Source organism: Stenella coeruleoalba (assembly GCF_951394435.1).
Source record: "Stenella coeruleoalba genome assembly, chromosome: 8".
NCBI lineage: Eukaryota > Metazoa > Chordata > Mammalia > Artiodactyla > Delphinidae > Stenella > Stenella coeruleoalba.
This window is the reverse complement of record NC_137154.1, coordinates 51,516,408-51,543,033: the sequence shown is the minus strand read 5'-3', so window position 1 is coordinate 51,543,033 and position 26,626 is coordinate 51,516,408. Positions and strand designations below refer to the sequence as shown.

Genomic DNA, 26,626 nt, shown 5'->3' with positions numbered 1-26,626 from the left:
CTGGCAGCAGCAACAAGGGAAGCTGTCACAAGCTTATGCCAGCTGTACTCTTTTTAAGGTTTTATATAGAGTACCACTGCATCACTAACTGATGCCCAGACATGTGGGAGAAAGAGATTGAGAGAGAGGGAGCGCAGACAGCTAGAAAATTTAGGTGTACAGATTCCTGATTACTCTTTTTTTTTTTTTAACATCTTTATTTGAGTATAATTGCTTTACAATGGTGTGTTAGTTTCTGCTTTATAACAAAGTGAATCAGTTATACATATACATATGTTCCCATATCTCTTCCTGATTACTCTTTGCTATGGTCTGGACATCAAAGGGCTAGGGAAATAAGGCACCAGTTTTGACAGGGACGAAGGGGACCTATATCAGAGAGATGACTATGGAAATCTGGATACTGTCGGTTGCCTATTGTTGTTTTCAATGTCTGTGAGTCTGTTTCTGTTTTGTATATAGATTCATTTGCATTATTTTTTAGATTTCACATATGAGTGATGTCATATATTTGTCTTTCTCTGACTTACTTCACTTAGTATAATATTCTCTAGGTCCATCCATGTTGCTGCAAATGGCAATATTTCATTCTTCTTAATGACTGAGCAATATTCCATTGTACATATATACACACCACATATTCTTAAGCCAATCGTCTGTTGATGGGCACTTGGGTTGTTTCTACATCTTGGCTATTGTAAATAGTGCTGCTATGAACACTGGGGTGCATGTATCTTTTTGAACTAGAGTTTTTGTCTTTTCTAGATACATGCCCAGGAGTGGGATTGCTGGATAATACAGCAACTCTATTTTGTTTTTTTTTTCGGTACGCGGGCCTCGCACTGTTGTGGCCTCTCCCGTTGCGGAGCACAGGCTCTGGACGCGCAGGCTCAGCGGCCACGGCTCACAGGCCTATCCGCTCCGCGGCATGTGGGATCTTCTCAGACCGGGGCACGAACCCGTGTCCCCTGCATCGGCAGGTGGACTCTCAACCACTGCGCCACCAGGGAAGCCCTATTTTCAGCTTTTTAAGGAACCTCCATACTGTTCTCCATAGTGGCTGTACCAATTTACATTCCCACCAACAGTGTAGGAGGGTTCCCTTTTCTCCACACCCTCTCCAGCATTTATTATTTGTAGACTTTCTGATGATGGCCATTCTGACTGGTGTGAGGTGATACCTCACTGTGGGTTTGATCTGTATCTCTCTGATAATTAGTGATGCGGAGCATCTTTCCATGTGCCTGTAGGCCATCTGTAGGTCTTCTTTGGAGAAATGTCTATTTAGGTCTTCTGGGCACGTCATATATTATATAATTCTGGCCAATGACACAGGAGAGTAAGTCTGCTGGGCTGCTCCTGAGGAAATGTTCCTCATTCTTAAAAAGGGTAACAATTTGTATGTTATGGGAAGATAAGACTTGCAGCAGCTATCCTGCGCTGTAACCTGAGGGAAAAAGTCAGCATGCTAGGGAGGAGAGTGCCAAAAGATGAAGCAAAGCTGGGTTCTTGATATTATTTCTTTTTCCCTTGTTAAAGCTTTTATTCATTTTTTTTAATTTAGAATATTTTTAGAATCATTTTACATTTACAGAAAAGTTACAAAGATAGTTGAAAAAGTTCTCATATGCCCCTCGGCCAGTTTTAATTTATAATTTTTTGGATTTCACCAGTCTTTAACGTCCTGGATGCAATCCAGGATACCATACTGAGTTAACTTTTCTTAGTCTCTCTGTTGACTTTGTTTTCAAATCACTAAATTAATCTAATGTGGAGCCATCATAAACCCGAATGTCTTCTTAAGTGAAGTAGTACATTTTCCTAATTACTGAAGCCATTTTCAGTTGGGTGTTCTGTCACTAACAGCCAAAAACATCCTAACTGATACACCAAAATACTCACATAAGGTGGTCCCTTCAGGCTTATAGACCAGTCCTCCTCACCTACACATTCCTATGAGGATTCAGTGTCCCTTAATGGACACCTTCTTCCATGTATTTTCCCCAACCCCACTCCCAAACTCCATTCTAAATATTTTGTACTGGCTACACCAAGGTACTCACTTTACCCAGACTATGCATATAAAACATCAAACACAGTACCTACTGCATGCTAGGCACCTAATAAATGATAGATCCCTCCTTTCTGCCCCGCTTCACTTATTTATGACTTTGCACACACTATAGCCTTGGCCTTCAATGTGCATCTTTACATCTCCAGTTGGTAAAATATTTATTGGATTACACATCACCCAGTCCATGAAGACATCCCAGCAGCATTCCTACCACTCGAGTTAGCTGTTCCCCATGTTCCCATATAGTCTTCTGCTGCAGTACTGATCAAATGGTATTCAATCACATGTCCACATGTCTGTCTGTCTGTCTTACTAACTGTGAGCTCCTTTAGAGCAGAGACAGTAACTGATTCGTTATTGAATTCTCAATGATTTCTGGTTTACTCTGACAATGTTTATTGAGCACCAACTACATAGTGGGCACTGAACTAAATGCTGGGGATAACATGATGAATAAAGCGCAGTCATTACTCTCAAGGAGCTCAAATTGGAGGGGGCAGAGACAATTACAAGTAGGGTATTAAACACTATGTAAAAAGTACAGTACGCCAAAGAATCGTGTAGGACTATGAGCCTATCCCTGCCACAGACCAGGAACTTAAACCTATGTTTAGTTGAACTATATAAAATCACCTCCCTCAATTGGGCCCTGGACCCACCTTGACTAGCAATGAATCCGTCTCTGAAACTCAGCAGGGACATAACTGGTGCTCCTGATCTGTGGATGACTTGTACTGGAGCCCTAGGATTCAGAATAAATGGGGCAATTTTACAATTTTTTCCTTCAGAAGCAATGTTTGACTATATTCAACATACAGCACTAACGGCATAACAGCACAAAGGACAAATGTGGACAGAAATTAAACATTCATATGGTTTCTTTCCTGGCAAAATCCTTGAATGGTAGATCAAGGTAGTCTGTTCAAAACCACCTTGGAGTGAATCTAAACATGTTATTGAGCTGAATTAACTAAGTTACCACCGATATTTCCAGTTTTTAGGGGACGCCTGACAAGGGTTTAAGATAACAATGTTAACAATATGTTAATCGTTTTACTTATAGACAGAATTAAGACAATTGTGAAATATTAAAATTGTCAGGACTCTGTAAAATGAAAAAGGAAGGTGAGAATCAATTACATATATGTGACTTTATAACAATAATCAGGTTCCCTATCTCCATGGAGGCAAAAACAAGTACAAAACTAAAATAACTTAAATTATGGAAGAAAAGGTATAAGCTAGTCATTCTTCAGCTGAAATTTTTTCACTGCTCTTGGAATAAAGTCCAAACTCCTTGGGAGGGTATGTAAGTCCTTTCTAAGCAAATTCCTGTTTTCCTGTCTGGCATCACTTCTCATCATTGCTCCATCGGCAGGGTACATACTTGTCATATTAAACTACACAGAGGTCCCTTAAAGTGCCATACTTTTACATGCCTTCATGCTTCTCTATAGGCTATTCTACCTAAGGCAGGTCCTTCTCTTCTTTACTTGGTAACTTTCTACTAGACCAGATCCAATTAAAGCCTCATTTCCTTGGAGAAGCAGTCTCACCTTCTTCCCTCTCCTTCTCGATGTTTCCTCAAATTCTTGTGTATAGCCTTGTCAGACCACTGATCACACTGCGTCATAACAGTCTTTTACTTGTTCATCTTTACTATTAGACTCCAAACGCCTCAAAGGCAAAGTTTTTATTTTTTACTCCTGTTTTTCACTGCCCTGCACAAAGCCCAATGCCTACAGAAGCCATTCAATAAATATCAGTTGAACAAAGGAAGGAAACAGAAGGAGGAAGGGACAGAATTGTAGAAACTGTTAAATCCTGGGACAAATAGGTTGTGGATTCCCTTTGGATATCTTTAAGACCAGGATAAAGCCTATTTTAGATAGGTTATGATCACAGCCAAATAAAGAATCAGAGCTGGCTTACCTGAACTAAAAATGATCAATCTTAGGCCAACCCAGATCTAATACCATGAAGAAAATTACTAAGCTCCTTAAAATGAAAAGTTTTACACAATTATTGTAAGTGAAATGTTAGTTCATTATTTAAGCTTAATTTCCAAAGCAATCATGACAATCATGACAGTATGAATCAAATTACCTTTTAATGTGATTCCAGGAATAATAAGAACAATCAGACAATTCACACTGGCAAACCTTTATAAACGGAAAAACATACTCTTGATTCAACAGCCATCTGTATGCCAGACTAAATCACTGTGAAAGCCAAGAAAAATTTCCACTCTACAGAAGACCTGCATCATGCAAACAAATGGTGACTCACCTTGGACTCCTCACATCCAGCTGATAAATGTTTCCATCCTGTGTCCCAGCCAACAGCAAGAAGCCAGAAAGAAAACTACAGCAGTTGAAGGCATCTGAGCCAATAAAGAGGAACACCTGGAACAAGTAGGAGACAAAGATGCAGGTTTCATACGATTTCCCCTTAACACATTGACTCATGGGATCCTTGAAACCAAAAAGTCTCCTTTGCCCTCTTTTCAGCACAACCCTCCATTTGACAAACACTTGCAATTCACACATTTAAGTTTTGCTTCAAGGCACTTGTGACAACCTTTTGAAGGGAAAGAAACAAAGTGGCAATTTAAAGAATCACAAGTCACCCATGTACCTGAAAAAAAAAAAACCCAAACTATTAGACTTTTATTTATTCCTTAGTGTTAGATCAATCAGTAAAGTTTGAAAGTTCTAAAAAAAGAAAACAAAACAAACAAAAACCCCTGATTTCCCTTTGGAAGTAAAAGCCAGCATGGAAATTCAGAGTATAAAGGTAATATGATCAAAAATAGTGATGTTCCCAGAACAAACTTTGAAAATGGAAACATCACCAGCACACTGAAGTCATGAGATGAAATGAAAATACAAAGCCTGTGGTCAAACCAAATCATTCAAGCTGTCTGGGTGATGATGACAGGAGCTGGAAAGAAATTTAGAAAATCTCAAGAAACTCAAGAGTTTAATTAAGAGCAGAGTCTGCTTGGCAAAACCTCAGCGAATGAAGGAAGAAAATTCAATTCTTCTACGAAAGATATTCTGGTCATTAATTAATCTAGAGCCCTGAATGCATGAGTCCTTTACTCAGAAAATCTTCACATTACCTTAGAGGAAGAAGGGAATCTATAGAACCTTATCATTTTACATACAGCACACTAAGGCCCAGAGGGAAAGTGACTTGATAAAGGTCACAAAGCAGTAGGACATTTAATCTCATCACATAACCCTATGTGGTAAATCCTACTATGACAAGTTTAGTGATGAGGAAACTGAGGCTCAGAGAGGTTAAGTAACCTGTCCAATGTCACAGCCATTAGGAAGAACCAGGATTTAAATGTTGCCCTCATTCCATATCCCATGCTCTTAATCACTATACTGTACTGCCTCTCACTCATGCAGCTTCTTCAAAAGGTGAACATACAGAAAAATCAGAAATGTTTTCAAAACAGCTTTCCAAGAATCAGAGTGACCCAGGTTGCCCCAGAGTTCAAAGGTCTTAGAGGAACCACTTACCGGCTGCCTGCTCTGCAGTCCCAAGCACTGAAGTTTCTTATCTTCTCGGGCCAACAGCAGCATTTTCGACTCTGTTCCAACCTCCCGTTCGCCTGCATGACAGATGAGCTATGTCAATAATGGGCTAGGCTGATCAGCTGGCAGTACCCAGAAAGCACAACTATTGATGGCTGTTTACTGAGTTATTCTGTTAGTGATTCACTTATTAATATTAAAAAAACATTTATTATGTTCTATATCTTGACTGTGGTATTGTTTATATGACTGTACATATTCGTCAAAACTCACAGAACTGTGCAATTAAAAAGGACGACTTTTACTACATGTAAAATATATCTCAATAAACCCAACTTTAAAATATTATTAAGTCATCTGTAATATGGAAAGATAACCATACTTGGAGCAGGAGTACAAGGCTGAACAAAGTAGACAGTCTCTGCCCTCAAGGCTCTTATAGTCTGAAGGAAATGAGATCTATCCATTCACTAAACAAATATTTACTGAGGGACAAGGTACTTACTCTCAAGGAGTAGTAGATTCTAGATTCTAGTAGAAATAGGAAATAGTAAAATAAGCAAATAAACAAGTAGGATATCTTCAGACAGTGATGAGTTCCACAAAGGAAATAAAACAGGAAAATATGACCAAAAGGGAGTAGATGGTGGGAAAATGAGTGGGGGAAGGTAACTTTAAACTTCAATTTTATTTATTTTTAAATTTATTTTTTATTTTATTTTTGGCTGCGTTGGGTCTTCGTTGCTGCACGTGGGCTTTCTCTAGCTGTAGTGAGCGGGGGCTACCCTTCGTTGCAGCGCATGGGCTTCTCATTGTTGTGGCTTCTCTTGTTGCAAAGCACGGGCTCTAGACGGGCAGGCTTCAGTAGTTGTGGCACGCAGCCTCAGTAGTTGTGGCTCACGGGCTCTAGAACGCAGGCTCAGTAGTTGTGGCGCACGGGCTTAGTTGCTCCGCAGCATGTGGGATCTTTCCCGACCAGGGCTCAAACCTGTGTCCCCTGCATTGGCAGGCGGATTCTTAACCAGTGCACCACCAGGGAAGCCCTAAACTTCAATTTTAAAAAGGTTTCATGGAGGTTATTTTTCAACTGAGACATGAATGGTAAACAGAAGCCAGCCATGTGAAAAGTTCTGGGAGGTACATTCTAGGCTAAGGGAAGAAGAAGGCAAAAGCCGGGAGGCTGGCAGTCTGTTGTGCTCAAAGAACAGAGACCTATGGCTGGGACACAGTGGAACTGGCAGAGGGTGGTGTGACTTGAGGCTGGAGAGGACTGCAGGGGTTAGAAAGTGTAAGCATTTGTAATAAGCCATGGTAAGGGGTTAGGATTTTAATACATAGTTGTCCCTCGGTATTTACAGAAGGTTGCTTCCAGGACCCGCCGCAGACACCAAGATTCGCAGATGCTCAAGTCCCCAGAGTTGGCCCTCCATATCGAAAGGTTCCACATCTGCAGATTCAACCAACTGTGGATTGTGTTCTGAATGAGGAACCCATGGATATGGAGGGCCAAACATATGTATAAAAGGAGGCCACTATGGACTTCCCTGGCAGTCCAGTGGTTAAGACTCCATGCTTCCATGGCAGGGGATGCAGGTTCAATCTCTGGTTGGGGAATTAAGATCCCACATGGCCAAAAAAACCCAACCAAACAACAAAATACAAAAAGGAGGCTGCTAGAGGAGAGTAGAGACAAAGGAGAGTGATATGACTTATGTTTTTTATTTATTTACTTTTTTTTAATTTTAATTTTTTTATTTTGGCTGCACTGGATCATTGTGGCGGCATGTGGACTCTTAGTTGCAGCATGCGGGCTCTTAGTTGTGGCATGCGTGTCGAATCTAGTTCCCTGACCAGGGATCAAACCCAGGCCCCCTGCATTGGGAGCACGGACTCTTACCCACTGGACCACCAGGGAAGTCCCTTGATTTATGTTTTTTAAATGACCATGATGGTTCCTCTGAGGAGAATAGATTATAGAATAGTACAGGCAACAGATGATGGTAGAATGGATGAGGATGCTGGCAGGAGGAAGGGAGAGCTGGAGGAAGAACGTGAGGTGGAAAAATGAGCAACATTCTGAAGGTAGAGATGACAGACTTTGCTGATGCGGGACATGAGGAACGGTGGGGGTGGATCTTGAATGAATCTCAGGCTTTGGGCTTGAGCAAGAAGATGGTGGTGCCATTTACTGAGATGGGGAAAAACAGATTTGGGGTGGGAGGAAATCAAACACTCCATGTTATAAGTTCAAGATGTCTATTAGACATCTAAATAGAGTCTGAAATGCAAGTGAAAGATCTATGCTTTAGATATACTTTTGGAAATCACCAGCTTAAATACAACATTTAAAGTCATGGAACTGATGAGATCACCTAAGAGAGAAATTGTAGAGCTGAGGGCCCTCCAATATTTAAAGGTAGAATAAAGGAGACATGTAAAAGGAGATTGGGACTTCCCTGGTGGTCCAGTGGCTAAGGCTCCACGCTCCCAATGCAGGGGGCCCGGGCTCAAAACCTGGTCAGGGAACTAGATCCCACATGCTGCAACTAAAAAAGATCCCACGTGCCGCAACTAAGACCCAACGCAGCCAAATAAATAAATAAATGGTTTTCTTTTAAAAGGAGACTAAGAAGCAGCAGCCAATGAGATAGAGAGAAAAGCAGTGTAGTGTGGTATTACAGAAGCCAAGAAAGAAAAGTGTCCTGAAGAGAAGAGTTTACTGTGTTGTATCCTGTTGAGAATTTGGAAGGATAAGCACAGAGAAGTAACACTGGATTATGCAACATGGAGTCACTGGTGACCTCGACAAGAGCTGCTGCTGGTTAAGTAGCTGGGGCAAAAACCATCCTAGGCCGGGTTGAACAGAAAGTGGGAAGTGAGGAAATAGAGGAAACAAGAATATTTTCATTTAAATTACTTTAAACCAACAAATTTTAAAAAACTCAACCTTATTTTAAGTAGTATCTGTGAAATCTTAGGTTTGAAGTGAGATATGTGTGCACTAATATGTAACTATTAAAAATGTGTACTGCCTGAAATGATCTTGTTTACCACTCACTGCACATGTGTCACACTTTGGGAAATACTCTTCCTATTAATCGATTAATTCCCAAAGAGGGGCCAGGCAACATGTGGTAGTCGCAACCATTTTAATTCTTGGACCACAGTGTATCTATATGGGAAGTTTAAGAGAGTGAGGAGAGTACCTGCAGTGTGTCCACAGTGAGGGGCAAAATTCACCCAAATGAGCTGAAAACATATATCCACACAAAAACCTACACAGGGATATTTATAGCAGCTTTATTAATAATTGTCCAAACTTGGAAACAACCAAGATGTCCTCCAGTAGATGAATGAATAGATAAACTGAGGTACATTAAAACAATGGAATATTGTTCAGTGCTTAAAACAATGAGGTATCAAGGACTTCCTTGGTGGCACAGTGGATAAGAATCCACCTGCCAATGCAGGGGACATGGGTTCAAGCCCTGGTCCGGGAAGATCCCACATGCTGCGGAGCAACTAAGCCCGTGCACCACAACTACTGAGCTCGCACGCCACAACTACTGAAGCCTGCACACCTAGAGCCCGTGCTGTGCAACAAGAGAAGCCACTGCAATGAGAAGGCCATGCACCGCAATGAGAAGGCCATGCACCACAACGAAGAGTAGCCCCCACTCGCCACAACTAGAGAAAGCCCCCCTGAAAAACATTTAAAAATAAATAAATAAATAAATGGAAAAAAAGAAATGAGGTATCAATGCATGAAAAGACATGCAGGAACCTTAAATGCATATTACTAAGTGAAAGAAGCCAATCTGAAAAGGCTACATAGTTTATGATTTCAACTGCAACATTCTAGAAAAGGCAAAGCCATGAAGACAGTAAAAATATCAGTTGCGAAAGGTTATAGGGGATGAAAGGACGAATTGGTGCAGCAAAAGAGATTTTTCAGGCAGTGAAAAATCTGCATGATACTAGAATGATAAATATATGTCATTATACATTTGTCCAAACCCATAGAATATACAACATCAAGAGTGAATCCTAATTTAAACCTTGAACTTTGAGTGATAATGATGTGTCAGTTTAGGTCTATCAATTGTAACAAAAGTACCACTCTGGTGGGGGATGGTGATAACAGGGGAGGGTGTGCAGGTATGTGGGCAAAGGGTATACAAGAAAGAACTCTATCTGCTCAATTTCATGTGGACCAAACTGCTCTAAAAAATAAAGCCTCTTAAAAAAAAAATACGAGAAGCAGAGATGATGGTAGAAAAATAGTCCTATGGAAACAGAGAAGCAAGTATGTTATAATCATAGGAAAATAAGAAAAGAATGCAAGCTGCCTTATTAGGACCTTTATCATTCTGACTCAACCAGAGCTTTCACTCTACTCATCTATTTCCCCCTACTATGCTTACGCCAACTTCTGGCCCAAAGAAGCATATCTCTACCCAACAGTCAATTTTACCTCCACACTATTTTAATGTGAACTGCCCCTACCTCTATCCCTGCCCTAGTTCCCATTCTCCCATCCTTCCCATTCTTGTCTGTTCAACTTGAATCTATCCTTCAAGGTTCAACTTCTTTTGTGACATCTCTCATCTATACTAACCTAAAACACTCTCTTCTTCCAAAAAAACATTATATTTGCATTAAGTGAATCACTAAGTTACTTCAGCCAAAATTTTATTGTTCTCTGTTTTACAGGCATTAGTCTCATCTGCTAAATTAAACTGTACTTACTCAAATGCAATAACTGTGACATATACTTCCTTTGTAGATTCCAAAGCAACAGAAACATAGTAGATATGCAACAAATATTAATCTTATGGTAAAAATGGAAATACCAGCTACAGAGCAGGAGAGAACAAGGAAGAAAAGGAGAAACTAAGGCAAACACTGAAGGAATATAAGGAAACAAAATAAATTCATATACTGTTATCAACTCACTGGGCGTCTGCTCAGGGGAGCCGAGGTTTATAGAGTTGTCAGCAGTACCCACAGCCACTCCGTTGATGGAAGACCCACAGTCTGCAATGACTCCCAAGGAGGCTGAGCGCCCACAGTCCCAAAGTCGTGCTGTCCCATCTCGAGAACCAGATACCACATTCTTCCCCCGATCAACAATGGCTGTATCCAGGATACCTGACAAGAGAAAAAAAAGACCCTAAAATGGAGTAGGTAGTAAAGGAACTACAAGGGCAGAGAAGACATATCTGCATAAATGACTCTATTCCTTCACAAACAAGTACTGGATATGTACTACAGGCTGGTGCCAGAAAAACAGAAATAAACAGAACAGGGTCCCTGTTTCCCAATGACTAGCTGCAAGAGACAGACATGGAAAAGAAGCTTTGGATTTAATTTTTAGTGGCATGTGGTTTTCTAGAGCAGTGGTTTTCAAGTTATTATTTTGGCTTTAGAACCTGCTGTTTTTTATTTAATTATTATTTTTTTAAAAAATTTTTTAAAAAATCGTTACTGGAGTATAATTGCTTTACAATGGTGTGTTAGTTTCTGCTGTATAACAAAGTGAGTCAGCTATACGTATACATACATATATCCCCATATCCCCTCCCACTTGCGTCTCCCTCCCATCATCCCTATCCCACCCCTCTAGGTGGTCACAAAGCACCGAGCTGATCTCCCTATGCTATGTGGCTGCTTTCCACTAGTTATCTATTTTACATTTGGTAGTGTATATATGTCCATGCCACTCTCTCACTTCATCCCGGCTTACCCTTCCCCCTCCCCATGTCCTCAAGTCCATTCTCCACGTCTACATCTTTATTCCTGTCCTGCACCTAGGTTCTTCAGAACCATGTTTTGTTTTTTTTAGATTCCATATGTTACCATACGCTATTTGCTTTTCTCTTTCTGATTTACTTCACTCTGTATGACAGACTCTAGGTCCATCCACCTCATTACAAATAACTCAATTTCACTTCTTTTTTATGGCGGAGTAATATTCCATTGTATATATGTGCCACAGCTTCTTTATCCATTCATCTGTCAATGGACACTTAGGTTGCTTCCATGTCCTGGCTATTGTAAATAGTGCTGCAATGAACATTGTGGTACATGACTCTTTTTTTTTTTTTTTTTTTAAATTTATGGCTGCATTGGGTCTTCATTGCTGCGTGAGGGCTTTTCTCTAGTTGCAGCACGCTAGGGCTTTTCTCTAGTTGCAGCGAGCAGGGGCCACTCTTTGTTGTGGTACACGGGCTTCTCATTGCGGTGGCTTCTCTTGTTGCAGAGCACGGGCTCTAGGCACATGGACTTCAGTAGTTGTAGCATGCAGACTCATTAGTTTGGCTCCCAGGCTCTAGAGCGCAGGCTCAGTAGTTGTGGTGCATGGGCTTAGTTGCTCCACAGCATGTGGGATCTTCCCAGACCAGGGCTTGAACTCGTGTCCCCTGAATTGGCAGGCGGATTCTTAACCACTGCGCCACCAGGGAAGCCCAACATGACTCTTCGTGAATTATCAGTTTCTCAGGGTACATGCCCAGTAGTGGGATTGCTGGGTCGTATAAAAACTGTTTTTTAAACAAAAATTAAGTAGACATCCTAGACAGTTCAGTGTGAAAATCACTGTCTTAAAAGATCCTGCTGCTTCCATTGGGAACTAATCTTAAAAAAGGAGTGACTCCTCATCTGGCCAAGATGGAGTAGTCCCATTGCTCCCAGGTCCTCTCCTTACAACTAAAAAACCTGGACATAAGACAACAAACAAGCACAAGAAGGCTGAAAGATGTAAAGAAGAAAGCAGTCCACCTAGGGACCTCAGGACTTGAAGAACAACAGGGCAATGAATTCCCTGGATTTCCTTACTGCCTCCCATATATCCTAGACAGGACACCGCAGAAGCCTCTAACATAGAACTAATTTTAAAAAAAAGGCACAAATTAAAAACAAAAAACAACCACCAAACAACTCCAAGAAAAGTCTGTTGCCTCTAGGCAGAAGACTGAGAAAAGGGTGGCCTAACGGTACAGAAAAGCTTTTTGGCAATATCCATCTTACTCAAACAGCAACAGAAAAACTGCTACCTCCCCTCTCCCAAAGAGTCAGTGGGGCTGAACAGGGAGTGATTTCTACCTCAACCCCCATGGAAGCAGGAGACAGCTCTCCAATTCCCCCCACCCAGCGACGCTGACCAGGCCGAGCAGGGTACCGTCAGCAGGGAGCTGGGCCTCTACTCTCACCCAGCACCAATGGGGCAAAGAGGTAAAACATAAGGGACAGGGAAGTAGCACTCCACTTTCCCCAACCCATCCCCTGGTGTCAGTCAGCAGGAAACAGAGCTTACAAGCCCACTTTGGAGGAAAGGAAGTAGTGCAAGTTGAGGTGATGCAAGATGGTGCCCCACTTCTACCAGGAAGGCGTCAGCAAGGTCAAGGGGAAGCTGAGCTTCTACCTCACCTATTTGCAGACAGGTAGCGTGAGCCAGTGCTCCACTTTTGCCAGAGCAGTGTTAGAGGAGCCCAGCAGGAAGCTGAGTATACACATCTCCTGGGCCCCTGTACCATACCTCGACAGGGGACCACCTGCTAAAAAAGATCAAGTAAGATGCAGAGTGTTATAATATCCAAAATGTCCACAGATTTTATGATTTTTGAAGCCCTTTGTCACCCCTTATCTGACTATTTTCTATGATCCCTGGCTTCAGGAGCACCCAGTGTAAAAAGGTAGAGACAGTCAAGGACATAAAGAGTTTCAGGGGCATACATGTGACAACATAGGACTGTAGAGTAGAAAGGGAGTCTGGCCCTATGGTGATACAGGCAGGGCTAGTACTTGCTTTATTAAAACCCATTTAATTATCCTATTATAGGTGCCCAATAAACACTTGCAGGCTGAGTAATAAGAGTACCTGATCAAAGGTTACTTAGTAAACCAGTGCCCTGGCTTGCTCCCATTCTGCTCAAGATGAGATGACTTCAGATATATAAACCTTGACAAAAACTCTACAAAAACTCAGTATAAGGTACAAGTGATGGATGAGCCATGCAGTTAACCACATGCCTCAACTCTCAGTGGAAATTTCACTTTGAAAGCCTTTTTCAGAAAAAAGATGAATTCATAAAAATGCCACAAATTTAAAAAGTAGCCAATTTAGGGCCTGTCTGATAAAATATGATTTTCTCAGGTGGGACCTAATTCACAGGGTAAGTTTCCAAATATATCCAATTTAAAATAAAAACTAAATACAATTTATATAGCTGGTTACAGTGGTTGGAAAAATAAAATGTAATCCTTGTACTTATATATCTACTGGATAAAGGCCATATAGATAAGCTTTTATTTATTTATTTATTTTTGGTTATATGTTGGTTTTTTTAATTCATTTTTATTGGAATGTGGTTGCTTTACAATGTTGTGTTAGCCTAGATAAGCTTTTAAAAGTAGGCTTTCCCTCAGAAGCAGATCTAAGGAGGCAACATATCTTGTTGCTATTTTATGTTTCTTATTTACAACATATTTTGTAATCATAAAGTACCCTGAGTTTAGAAAATCCACCTTTCCACTCTATCTCCATAACACACTGAGCATTCTAGCTAGAAAAGGATCTTAGATCTTTCAAGAATCTTAAGGAATCACCAACCGGAACATAAGGAAGGGGCTTCAACTCTTACTAAGCCATCAAAGATCTGTTTATGTCTTTATTGGGAAGTTCCAACCACTATTTAAAAATGCTGAGTTCCATGGAAGTGATGCAAACTTAAAAAAAAAAAAAAAAAGGTTCTGAAAAATATGTATCCAAGACAGGATGCTATAGCTGTGGCTAGGGAGTTATGAATGGTATTAACTGTGTACAAATTTCAACTAATACTCAGTAAAGAGCTGCCATCTAGGAAGTTTTCCTTTTTTATGAAAGTAGAGTGGAAAACTATCACTCCCTCTCTAATAAAATGTCACTTACAACATAGTGGCATCTAGTGTGGGTCTCTTTACTCTTAGGTGACAAGAATAAAAGAAAGAGGAGCCTTACAGGAGCAGGAATCTGTGAGGAATTACCTTAAGAAGAAGCTATAAAGGAGCAGGAATGCCTTTGTAAGAGAAGTAGCCATAGCTAAGACCTAGCAGAGCTGCAAAGGCTTTAGATACCAAATCAAACAGACAGAAGTCCTCAACATATAAACCAAGATGAAAAAAATCTGCATTCAAGAAAAGATTCAGCTGATTTACAGATAAACATCATAGCCAAAGTCTGGGAAATAATAATAATGTTAGATGAAACTATGACTGAAATAAGTATTAGTAAGAAACAGCAAATTTCATATTTCTAGGCAGGTTTTTTAACAAGTTTACTCTATTCAGATCTCAGAAAATAATGAGCCTTGAAGCACCTATTACTTGGAGGTAGCATATCCTATTTCAGAGAAAGTATATAAGAGTTTGAAAAGAATGCAACCTGGTTTCTCAAATGTAAGCATCTTTCCTACCTTGGTGAGCAAAAAACCTCAACCAATCAACTGAAATGGTGTTTCATTTGGTCTCAATGTTTTCACAGATTATGAAAGACCTGGTGCTTATTACAAAGAATTAAGATTATGAATATATATCTCCAAATTCACCAACCTTAATTAAATGGCCTGGTCAATTTTCAAACTGATTAAAGTACACTTTAGAGCTACTTAGTAAACTCATATATTACAAATAGAACACTGCTTTTAGTTTATCTTTTCATTAGACAGATTTACAAAAATCTTATCTCTGCTTAAGAACACACTAATCCTTTAAATAAGTATAAAATATATATCTAAAAGTATTAGAAAAGACCAATTACATATCAACTAAGATCAAAAATGTCTACTGTATTAGAAATAACAATTTCTGCTTTTCACATTTGACAAGTATGTTAAAACATCACAAGGTTCAACTTCCCTGGCAGGGTTTAAAGTATAGTGTCATATTTTTTATGAACAATAATAGCATTCAATGTGCACTTATTACATACCAGGGATTATACTAAATCCCTCATATGTACCATTTCATTTAATACTATTATCCCCATTTTACATATGAGGAAATTAAGGCTCAGAAAAGTTAAGCAACTTTCCAAGGCTTCCCAGACTTTAAATGGGAGAATTAAGATTTAAACCAAGATTTATATGTCTCCAAATCCTATGTTTTGCCACTCTACTGTACTGGCTCCCTTACTATCATGTTTCCATATACTAGAAGCAGTAAGCAAGCCAGGGACTTAATTAAGCTAACGAAAGGTTATTCTTTATAACAGATCTTTATACAGAGCTGCTCTATTAGTGTCCAGATGATTCTTTGCAATAAGCATCAGGTAATGTTCAATCCAGTCTTCCTTTTATGTCTTGCTTGCCAAGACTTACCTAGGCAATAAAAGACCATGTCCACTTCAACACTATCTTCTGCTTCTCTTATTTAGTCACCACTTGTGAAAACACTAAAGATCACAAATGCAAATAATAATTCTTTATTGTTTTTTATGTGGTTCATGACTTTTATTGAAATGCTTCAAAATCTCAGAACTAAAGAGATTGTAAAAAAGGAGCCACACAAAGCAACTTGGAAGTCAACTAGGTAAAGACAGTGAGCCATATATGCCGCTGTTATTGGAGATTAATCTTGATTTTGGCTCCATACTTTTGAAGAATGGGCAACCCCAAACCCGGGGCTCCTTTATAGAATTAACTGGAGAGAAGCATTTAAGACCTGACAGACATTAACCTGGATCTGACTTCATGCAATTTCCCCTAAAGCTTATCATTTCTGTTCAATCTAATTTAAAAAAAAAACAACAAACCCTCTCAAGGAAAAAAAAGTAAGGGTGTTATACTCTGGAGAAGCGCCTACCCCCACCCCAGAACTTTCTCACAAGGCCAAAAGAATGGAACAACTATATGAATAAAAGCTTAAATCAGATCAACAAACACTCTAGAGTTCAACCTAAGCTAAGTGACACACATGGATTCTTAAGGAGAATTGAAGAACACTGGGAGACTTAGGATTCATGTGGAGGCCACAGTCAATAACTATAGTAACCCAAAGGTATTCTGAAGTTAAGTGTGCACGGATGTTAAATATGCATCTTCTTTAGTTCAACATGCAGAGCTATGCCTTGTTCACTGGAAAGGTCCCCCATGCCTTGCATCTTCAAGGTGGCCAGATCTAAGGTGAATCCCTCAGTGTTCTTCTAGACTCCTGTGGCTCCTGGATTCCCCAACAGTGCAGGCTGCTTTGACTCCTCAGACCTGTCAGTTCTTTGGACTGAACGTGAAGAAGGCTCTATATATCCCTTCTACTCCCTTTCAATGCACCCATGTACTTAAGTTTCAGAAGAAAACCCATTTATTTGCTAAGGTTAACATGTGTGTTTGCTAGATGATCTGTATGTAATCTGACAAACCATTGTAAAGAAATACTAAAACTTAAAAAAATCAACTCTACACACAAGCTATTTATAATATAGTCAGGTAGACAAGGCAAAAACACTGGGTTAAATACCGTAAGTATAGGGCAAATACATAATAAATTCCCAAATGAGTGGTGTAGATGATGTGTATTATGGTCCCAAAGGAGTGATCAAGGTAAGAAATTATTTGAGGATGTTATTACATTTTCAAAAATATCCAAACTTGGGGCTTCCCTGGTGGCGCAGTGGTTGAGAGTCCGCCTGCCGGGGAGACGGGTTCGTGCCCAGGTCCAGGAGGATCCCACATGCCGTGGAGCGGCTGGGCCCGTGAGCCATGGCCGCTGAGCCTGCGCGTCTGGAGCCTGTGCTCCGCAACGGGAAAGGCTACAACAGTGAGAGGCCCGCGTACCCGAAAAAAAAAAAAAAAAAATCCAAACTTGTAAAAATAAGAATGACATATTTACCATTTTTTTTAAACATTCCAAATTAGGATAAAACATCTCTAAATTAACTTTCTTCCCAACAAACCAACCAATCAGTTACAGAGGGAAGATGTTCTCACTCTGTCTCTACAATCCAATATCAACAGGTTATGTGGTTAATCCATTTTAAAAAACTGAACTGTGATTTAAATCCACAGGAATCGACCATCAATACCAAGGTCTATCTGATGTCTGGTGATGCAGCTGTTTGCAACACAGCTTTTACTGTCACCTCAGCCAAAGGACTAATGTGAAATAGTGGGCACACCTCTCTCTCTTTTTTCCCAGCACACAAGTAGATGATCTCCTATGGAGCCTTTTTTCCCCTTATCAATTGTTGAAAACAATGCTCTATGTAAGTTAGTGAATTCTAGATAGCAATAATAAGACTGAGTAGGAAAGGAATTTCTAATCCTTGGGGAAATACCAGTTCATTTAAATGGCCAGTTGGATGAATTACTTGTGTTTTTGTGGATAACTAGATTCTGTTTCTATCTTTTTGGTGATTCATTTCTGGGGATCATTACAGAAACCTTTAGGAGAAATCCCTCTTCATACCTCCTTTGTGACCTTTGAAGGTCACCACACAGCTAGCATCTTCAGCTGACCAGATCTTCAGCTGGGCATCCATTCCCCCACTCAGAACCACAAGGCCTGATGGGAAAAACCTGCAACAATTCACATCAAATACATGTCCTTCCAATACTCTCTGGAAAAACAAAAGAAAATTCCATGCTAGTTCTCTTGTCCGTCCCTTGATGTTCTCTTACCTCCCATATCCTTAGTTCCGTAAATGATATATCTACATGCTGCATTTTAAAACAAAAGAGGTCCAAAGAATCTCTTTAGTTCATCTGTATACCAGGTAACGTTCTTAGAGCTGTTGGCTCCCTTTCCTGGGCTTTGGCTGCAAATGTGAATTTGAATTCCATAGCTCTCATAGCCATCCCTAAGTCTAGTTCTACATATAAGGAGCTGAGGAGGCTTGAGGGCTCTTTTACTTGTCTTTTCTTAAAATCCTCTGTACAGGTTGGGGGGCTCAGCCATACACTCAGTGTAACAGCCTAGCTACTCTGTCTTAGAAATGGGTCACTGAAGGCAGTTCATACCATCCACTCACAGACATTCACTAGCCTGGCTCTTCCACTGTTCCAGCCCCAATTTGTTCTGGCAAATCACCAAACTTGAGCATGGTTCTCAGATTAACAAATGGAAGAACAAAGATCAATTGAAGTGCAGTGTTCCTACATTTTCAGAATGGGCCACTCTTCTTTTCATGGCCCAGTCTAAGGTTTCTCAGACCACCCTAAAAGTGTACCCAAAGCCTTTACTCTGAGCTCTCCATTGGAAGCCTGCCAGATCTTCATGCTCCCATCGGTACTAGAAGACACACCAAGGCCTCCTCCACTGGAAATGTCCAGGCATGTTATCTGTTTAAACGACAAAACAACCAGTGTTACAAATAACGAAATGCTCTTCTTCCCTTGAAATATGTTATAAACCTCTCTCATTTCACACTCCTCTAAGACTTCTTCAAGCCTGTGCTTCCCAACACAAAGGACATGTGTTTCATATGAAGGCTGAGTTATCATCACCGATCTCCCAACAAGGCTGGAGCCAAAACCCTTTATTTCTCGAAACAAAAAACTATTCTTGTAGTCATCTATAATCTCCTGCTTCAGCTATAAAGATACTTATTCCCATATCATTTCCATAGTTTCTATCTTTTGCTATTTTATTTTAAAATTAAGATACCTCTCCTAATTCTTAGGAACCCACTTACACAAAAAGACAGATTTCCAAGATGCACCAGGATTCAAGGAAAAGTAAAGATGCTTCCAATTTACTACTTTACATTCCCTCTGTAAAATCGTAACTGTCTGTGTGTGTATTTCAGAATAAGTGATAGAAAAATTCTCAAATTCACTTATGCAATTTCAATATTAGGAATCACTTCATGAATAAGCCATGATCAGAATGTCAAGTCTCTTTCATAAATCAATACATGCATACATAATATCCCCTTTTTATTAAAAAACACCCAGTTACAAATATTCCAGAAATGTAAGACTGAGATATATAATCACAGTCATATTCCCAGCAACTATGATTCCAATATGACCTAAATTATTTTTAAAAAGTAGGAACTTTCAACAACAAAAAACAAAAAAAAATAGGAACTTTGCCTTTAATTATTCAACCTTCCACTTTACATCTCTATGCCAATTAAGCCATAATGAATAGGTCTGACAAAAACTAAAGGGATATATGGGTCAACTCTAACACTTTCTAAGACTTTTTCTTCTTTATTTTGGTTCCTCAATAAAAGGACCATTAACTTAATTGCAGTTCTTTTAATTTTAAGGATTATGACAACAATTAACATTTATATCATGTTTTATCATTTATAAAACATTTTTAAATACACTGAATCATTTGATCCTCATAATAATCCCATTCTGCTCCTAGCTTCTCATCGGTGGATACTGCTTTCACATTCTAGTGTAGGAGACATTTCTCAGATCTATCTTTCTTCTCCAACACTACTGCTACCACCCGAATCCTGGGCCTTAAATCTGACTACCAGTACTGTCAAGTTCAACTCTATTCTGGCTCCCCAACTACATGATGAGCTTTATAAGTGTCAGAACGATGTCCAGCACTTTCTCACACAAATCACAGGCTATGTACACAGTAATTATTTAACAAATACCTAATAACAGTTTGGGAAGAGGGATGAAGCAGCTCATCAACACTAGATAAGAAAGTAAAGCCATCTGACCTATATCAATGAGACCAGCTACTGTCCCCATTCAAGGGCCCCAGAAACAAAACATATTTAAACACTTTCCTACTCACTCTGAAATCAATTTAATCCCTAAAGCAATACAGCCCAACCTCTTTCCTGACTCAGGCACCATCTATCCAACTGCCTGCTAGGCATCTATCTTTGGCTTTATAGTGGACACCTGAAACTTAACATGTCCAAAATAGAACCCTTATTTCCCCTGCTCCCTACCAATGCAACTACTTGTCCCCCAAGTAAATGACACCAGAATTTACCCAATTCTCAGGCCAAAATTTTTGGAATTATCCCAACTCCTCATTTACTCACATCTTATATCCAAGTCATTGGCAAATCCTGTCTGGACCCACACCCTAGAATACAGGCTCTATACCGCAGTTCTATCCATTACTATATAGCCCCAGTGCCCAGAAGAGTATCTGGAATATAGTAGGTGATTAATAAATGGGTCAATCACCTAATAATGAGCTCAAATAAGAGAAAGGGAGAATAAGAAATAGAATAAATGAACAATTAATGATTTTTTTAAAAATGACCCACTCCTCAAAAGGTAAATGGTTTTCCCAACTCCCCAAGGAGTTCACCACTTCCTCCCCCAGTGGTTTTCAGCTTCTATGTTTATATTGGGTTGGCCAAAAAGTTCGTTTGGATTTTTCTATAACATCTTACGGCAAAACCCAAATGAACTTTTTGGCCAACTCAATATATCACAGTGGTTGTCAACCAGGGGCAATTTGTTTCTGGGGGGACATTTGGTGATGTCTGTAAACATTTTAGTTGTCACAACTGGGGGCGGTGTCCAATGGACAACTTGTAGCTAGAGGCCAGGGATGCAGCTAAACATCCTACAGTGCATAGAACAGTCCCCTACAAAAAAGAATTATCTAGCTTAAAATGTCAATACTGCCAAGGTTGAGAAACTCTGATATATGATTTGGTACCCTCTCAGTTAATATACTCTTCCTGGAAAGGATAGGGATATTGTGTTATTTATCTCAGTTACATATCTTTGGGGCCCTAGTTCCTAGACCTAAAAAGTAATTAAGTCTGAACTATCTATTCTTCCAAAGTGATAGAACACTGAAAAGTAGATTATACACCATACCAGTTGTCTCCTTCCTCCAGATTTTTATTAAAGAGAAAGAGGAAAGAGAACTAACATTTATTGAATAGCTAGCTATTATGTGCCAGACATGTAACAGACACTACTCTCATATAATCCACTCAAAAATCTTTAAGTATTGGTGAGAAATCTGAGGTTTAACAGGTAGTTTAATTTCCCCAAGGTGAAAGAGCAGAGCCAGGATACAAACCTAGGTCAGAGCCTAAAGCTAAAGATCTATTCCTTAGTTACAGCAAAAGAACAGACAGATCAATGGAGCATTCCTAAATATTGGATAAAGATGACAATTCTGAGACCTTCAAAATGGTGGAGGAGTAAGATGTGGAGATCACCATCCTCCCCACAAATACATCAGAAATACATCTACATGTGGAACAACTCCTACAGAACACCTACTGAACGCTGGCAGAAGATCTCAGACTTCCCAAAAGATATATATTTTTTTTTCCTTTCTCCCTTTTTGTGAGTGTGTATGTGTATGCTTCTTTGTGTGATTTTGTCTGTATAGCTTTGCTTTTACCATTTGTCCTAGGGTTCTGTCTGTCTGGTTTTTTTGGTTTTTTATTTTTTAGTATAGTTTTTAGTGCTTGTTATCATTGGTGGATTTGTTTTTCGGTTTGCTTGCTCTATTCTTTCTTTCTTTTCCCTCCTTTTTTATTACTTTTTAATTTTTTTATTTTTAATAATTTTTTATTTTAATAACTTTATTTTATTTTTTCTTTCTTTTTTTCCTTCCTTTTCTTCTAAGCCATGTGGCTGATAGGGTTTTGGTGCTCCGGCCAGGTGTCAGGCCTGTACCTCTGAGGTGGGAGAGCTGAGTTCAGGACATTGGTCAACCAGAGACCTCCCAGCTCCACATAATATCAAATGGCGAAAGCTCTCCCAGAGACCTCCATCTCAATGCTAAGACCCAGCTCCACTCAACGAACAGCAAGCTACAGTGCTAGACACCCTATGCCAAACAACTAGCAAGACAAGAACACAACCCCACCCATTAGCAGAGAGGCTGCCTATAATCAGAATAAGGCCACAGGCACCCTAAAACACACCACCGGATACGGTCTTGCCCACCAGAAAGACAAGATCTAGCCTCTTCCACCAGAACACAGGCACCAGTCCCCTCCACCAGGAAGCCTACACAATCCACTGAACCAACCTTAGCCACTGGGGGCAGACACCAAAATCAACGGGAACTACGAACATGCAGCCTGTGAAAAGGAGACCCCAAACACAGTAAGTTAAGCAAAATGAGAAGACAGAGGAACGCACAGCAGATGAAGGAGCAAGGTAAAAATCCACCAGACCAAACAAATGAAAAGGAAATAGGCAGTCTACCTGAAAAAGAATTCAGAGTAATGATAGTAAAGATGATCCAAAATCTTGGAAATAGAATGGAGAAAATACAAGAAATGTTTAACAAGGACCTAGAAGAACTACAGAGCAAACAAACAATGATGAACAACACAATAAATGAAATAAAAAATTCTCTAGAAGGGGGCTTCCCTGGGGGCGCAGTGGTTAAGAATCTGCCTGCCAATGCAGGGGACATCGGTTCAAGCCCTGGTCCGGAGAAGATCCCACATGCCATGGAGCTACCAAGTCCATGTGCCACAACTACTGAGTCTGTGCTCTATAGCTCACGAATCACAACTACTGAAGCCTGCAAGCCACAACTACTGAAGCCCACACACCTAGAGCCCGTGCTCTGCAACAAGAGAAGCCACCACAATGAGAAGCCAGTGCACCACAATGAAGAGTAGCCCCCACTTGACACAACTAGAGAAAGCCGCGAGCAGCAACAAAGAGCCAACACAGTCAAAAAATAAAAATAAGTAAAATAAATAAATTAAAAAAAATTCTCTAGAAGGAATCAACAGCAGAATAACTGAAGCAGAAGAACGGATAAGTGACCTGGAAGATAAAATAGTGGAAATAACTACTGCAGAGCAAAATAAAGAAAAATGAAAAGAATTGAGGACAGTCTGAGAGACCTCTGGGACAACATTAAACGCACCAACATTCAAATTACAGGGGTCTCAGAAGAAGAAGAGAAAAAGAAAGGGACTGAGAAAATATTTGAAGAGATTATAGTTGAAAACTTCCCTAATATGGGAAAGGAAATAGTCAATCAGGTCCAGGAAGTGCAGAGAGTCCCATACAGGATAAATCCAAGGAGAAACATGCCAAGACACATATTAACTCAACTATCAAAAATTAAATACAAAGAAAAAATATTAAAAGGAGCAAGGGAAAAACAACAAATAACATACAAGGGAATACCCATAAGGTGAACAGCTGATCTTTCAGCAGAAACTCTGCAAGCCAGAAGGGAGTGGCAGGACATGTTTAAAGTGATGAAAGGGAAAGACCTACAACCAAGATTACTCTACCCAGCAAGGATCTCATTCAGATTCGACAGAGAAATTAAAACCTTTAGAGACAAGCAAAGGCTAAGAGAATTCAGCACCACCAAACCAGCTTTACAACAAATGCTAAAGGAACTTCTCTAGGCAGGAAACACAAGAGAAGGAAAAGACCTACAATAACAAACCCAAAACAATTAAGAAAATAGTAATAGGAACATACATATTGATATCTACCTTAAATGTAAATGGATTAAATGCTCCAACCAAAAGACAGACTGGCTGAATAGATACAAAAACAAGACCTGTATACATGCTGTCTACAAGAGACCCACTTCAGACCTAGGGACACATACAGCCTGAAAGTGAGGGGATGGAAAAAGATATCCCATGCAAATGGAAATCAGAAGAAAGCTGGAGTAGCAATTCTCATATCAGACAAAATGACGTTAAAGACTATTACAAGAGACAAAGAAGGACACTACACAATGATGAAGGGATCAGTCCAAGAAGAAGATATAACAATTGTAAATATTTATGCACCCAACATAGGAGCACCTCAATACATAAGGCAAATGCTAACAGCCATAAAAGGGGAAATCGACAGTAACACAATCATAGCATGGGACTTTAACATCCCACTTTCACCAATGGACAGATCATCCGAAATGAAAATAAATAAGGAAACACAAGCTTTAAATGATACACTAAACAAGATGGACTTAATTGATATTTATAGGACATTCTATCCAAAAACAACAGAATACACATTTTTCTCAAGTGCTCATGGAACATTCTCCAGGATAGATCATATCTTGGGTCACAAATCAAGCCTTGGTAAATTTAAGAAAATTGAAATCGTATCAAGTATCTTTTCTGACTGCAACGCTATGAGACTAGATATCAATTACAGGAAAAAAATCTGTAAAAAATACAAACACATGGAGGCTAAACAATACACTACTTAATAACCAAGAGATGACTGAAGAAATCAAAGAGGAAATCAAAAAATACCTAGAGACAAATGACAATGAAAACATGACGACCCAAAACCTATGGGATGCAGCAAAAGCAGTTCTTAAGATGGAATTTTATAGCAATACAATCCTGCCTCAAGAAACAAGAAACATCTCAAATAAACAGCCTAAGCTTACACCTAAAGCAATTAGAGAAAGAAGAATAAAAAACCTCCAAAGTTAGCAGAAGGAAAGAAATCATAAAGATCAGATCAGAAAGAAATGAAAAAGAAATGAAGGAAACAATAGCAAAGATCAATAAAACTAAAAGCTGGTTCTTTGAGAAGATAAACAAAATTCATAAACCATTAGCCAGACTCATCAAGAAAAAAAGGGGGAAGACTCAAATCAATACAATTAGAAATGAAAAAAGGAGAAGAGAAGTAACAACTGACACTGCAGAAGTACAAAGGATCATGAGAGACTACTACAAGCAACTATGCCAATAAAATGGACAACCTGGAAGAAATGGACAAATTCTTAGAAAAGCACAACCTTCTGAGACTGAACCAGGAAGAAAGAGAAAATATAAACAGACCAATCACAAGCACTGAAATTGAGACTGTGATTAAAAATCTTCCTACAGGGCTTCCTTGGTGGCGCAGTGGTTGAGAGTCGGCCTGCCAATGCAGGGAACACGGGTTCGTGCCCCGGTCCGGGAAGATCCCACATGCCGCGGAGCGGCTGAGCCCGTGAGCCATGGCCGCTGAGCCTGCGCGTCCGGAGCCTGTGCTCCGCAACGGGAGAGGCCACAACAGTGAGAGGCCCGCGTACAGAAAAAAAAAAAAAAAAAAAAGAATTAAAAAGTAACTTATAAAACAACATGTACTGTAAAAACCTGTTGTGGTAAAATATTTAAAGAAAAAAGACTGGATCAGGTAAAATAATGATATGTAAAGCTTACCATGTGCTGGCACATAGCAGGTGATCAATAAATGTCAGCTATTACTACTATGATTATTATTTTTTAACTTTTTAAAATCAAGATACATTAATATACAATATTATATAAGTTACAGGTGTACAAAATAGTGATTCACAATTTTTTAAAGGTTATATTCCATTTATAGTTATTATAAAATATTGGCTATATTACCTGTGTTGTACAATATATCCTTGTACCTTATTTATTTTATACATAACAGTTTGTACCTCTTAATCCCCTACCCCTATTTTGCCCCTCCTTATTTCCCCCCCCACACTGGTAACCACTACTTTATTCTCTATATCTGTGAGTCTGTTTTTGTTATGTTCACTAGTTTATTTTTCAGATTCCACATATAAATGACATCATACAGTATTTGTCTTTCTCTGACTTATTTCACTTAGCATAATGCCTTCCAAGTCCACCTATGTTGCTGCAAATGGCAAGATTACTATGATTATTATTAAGTGTTACATAACAAAAGCTTACAATAGTTATCTTTAGATTATAGAAATGAGTGATTTTCACTTTTACATTTCCTAAATTTTCATCACTAAATATATATTTGTTTTGCAATAAGGATAAAAACAGCTATTTTTGAAAATGTACCAAACACTAAGAAGCAGTAGGCTTTAATACGATCAGTTTATTCACCTATTTCTCATTTCTGCTTCTAAAAAGCTTATGGTAGTAGAAAGGGCTTTATCACAAAGACCTTTGAAAATTATCCCTCAATATGCTGTACTTGGAATTTTGAGAAAATGCCCCTTCCGTTAGGCAAAGGGACAGAAATATGAGCAGTGGCAAATTACTCAAACATCAACTACTATCATCATTATCCAAAAGGTGGTAAGTAGCTCTGGTAAAACATATATAAGGAAATTTCATACA

The 26,626-nt window shown here is 39.4% G+C and overlaps 1 protein-coding gene across 5 annotated transcripts in view; it reads right to left on the bottom strand.

Moving 5' to 3' along the window:
* PAAF1 (proteasomal ATPase associated factor 1) overlaps positions 1-26,626 on the bottom strand; it is a 64,832-nt gene that overhangs the window by 29,043 nt on the left and 9,163 nt on the right. For all 5 annotated transcript variants that reach the window (XR_013829459.1, XR_013829460.1, XR_013829461.1 and 2 more), the window contains exons 5-10: positions 18,834-18,932; positions 18,061-18,211; positions 10,579-10,773; positions 5,608-5,699; positions 4,364-4,479; positions 2,734-2,816 (exon numbers count right to left, since the gene is read on the bottom strand). Coding sequence is in view for 1 of the 5 variants with exons in the window: in XM_079929454.1 (XP_079785580.1) it covers positions 2,734-2,816; positions 4,364-4,479; positions 5,608-5,699; positions 10,579-10,773; positions 18,061-18,211; positions 18,834-18,932 (736 nt within the window). In the remaining 4 variants the exon portion in view is untranslated. The remainder of the gene's footprint in view (positions 1-2,733; positions 2,817-4,363; positions 4,480-5,607; positions 5,700-10,578; positions 10,774-18,060; positions 18,212-18,833; positions 18,933-26,626) is intronic.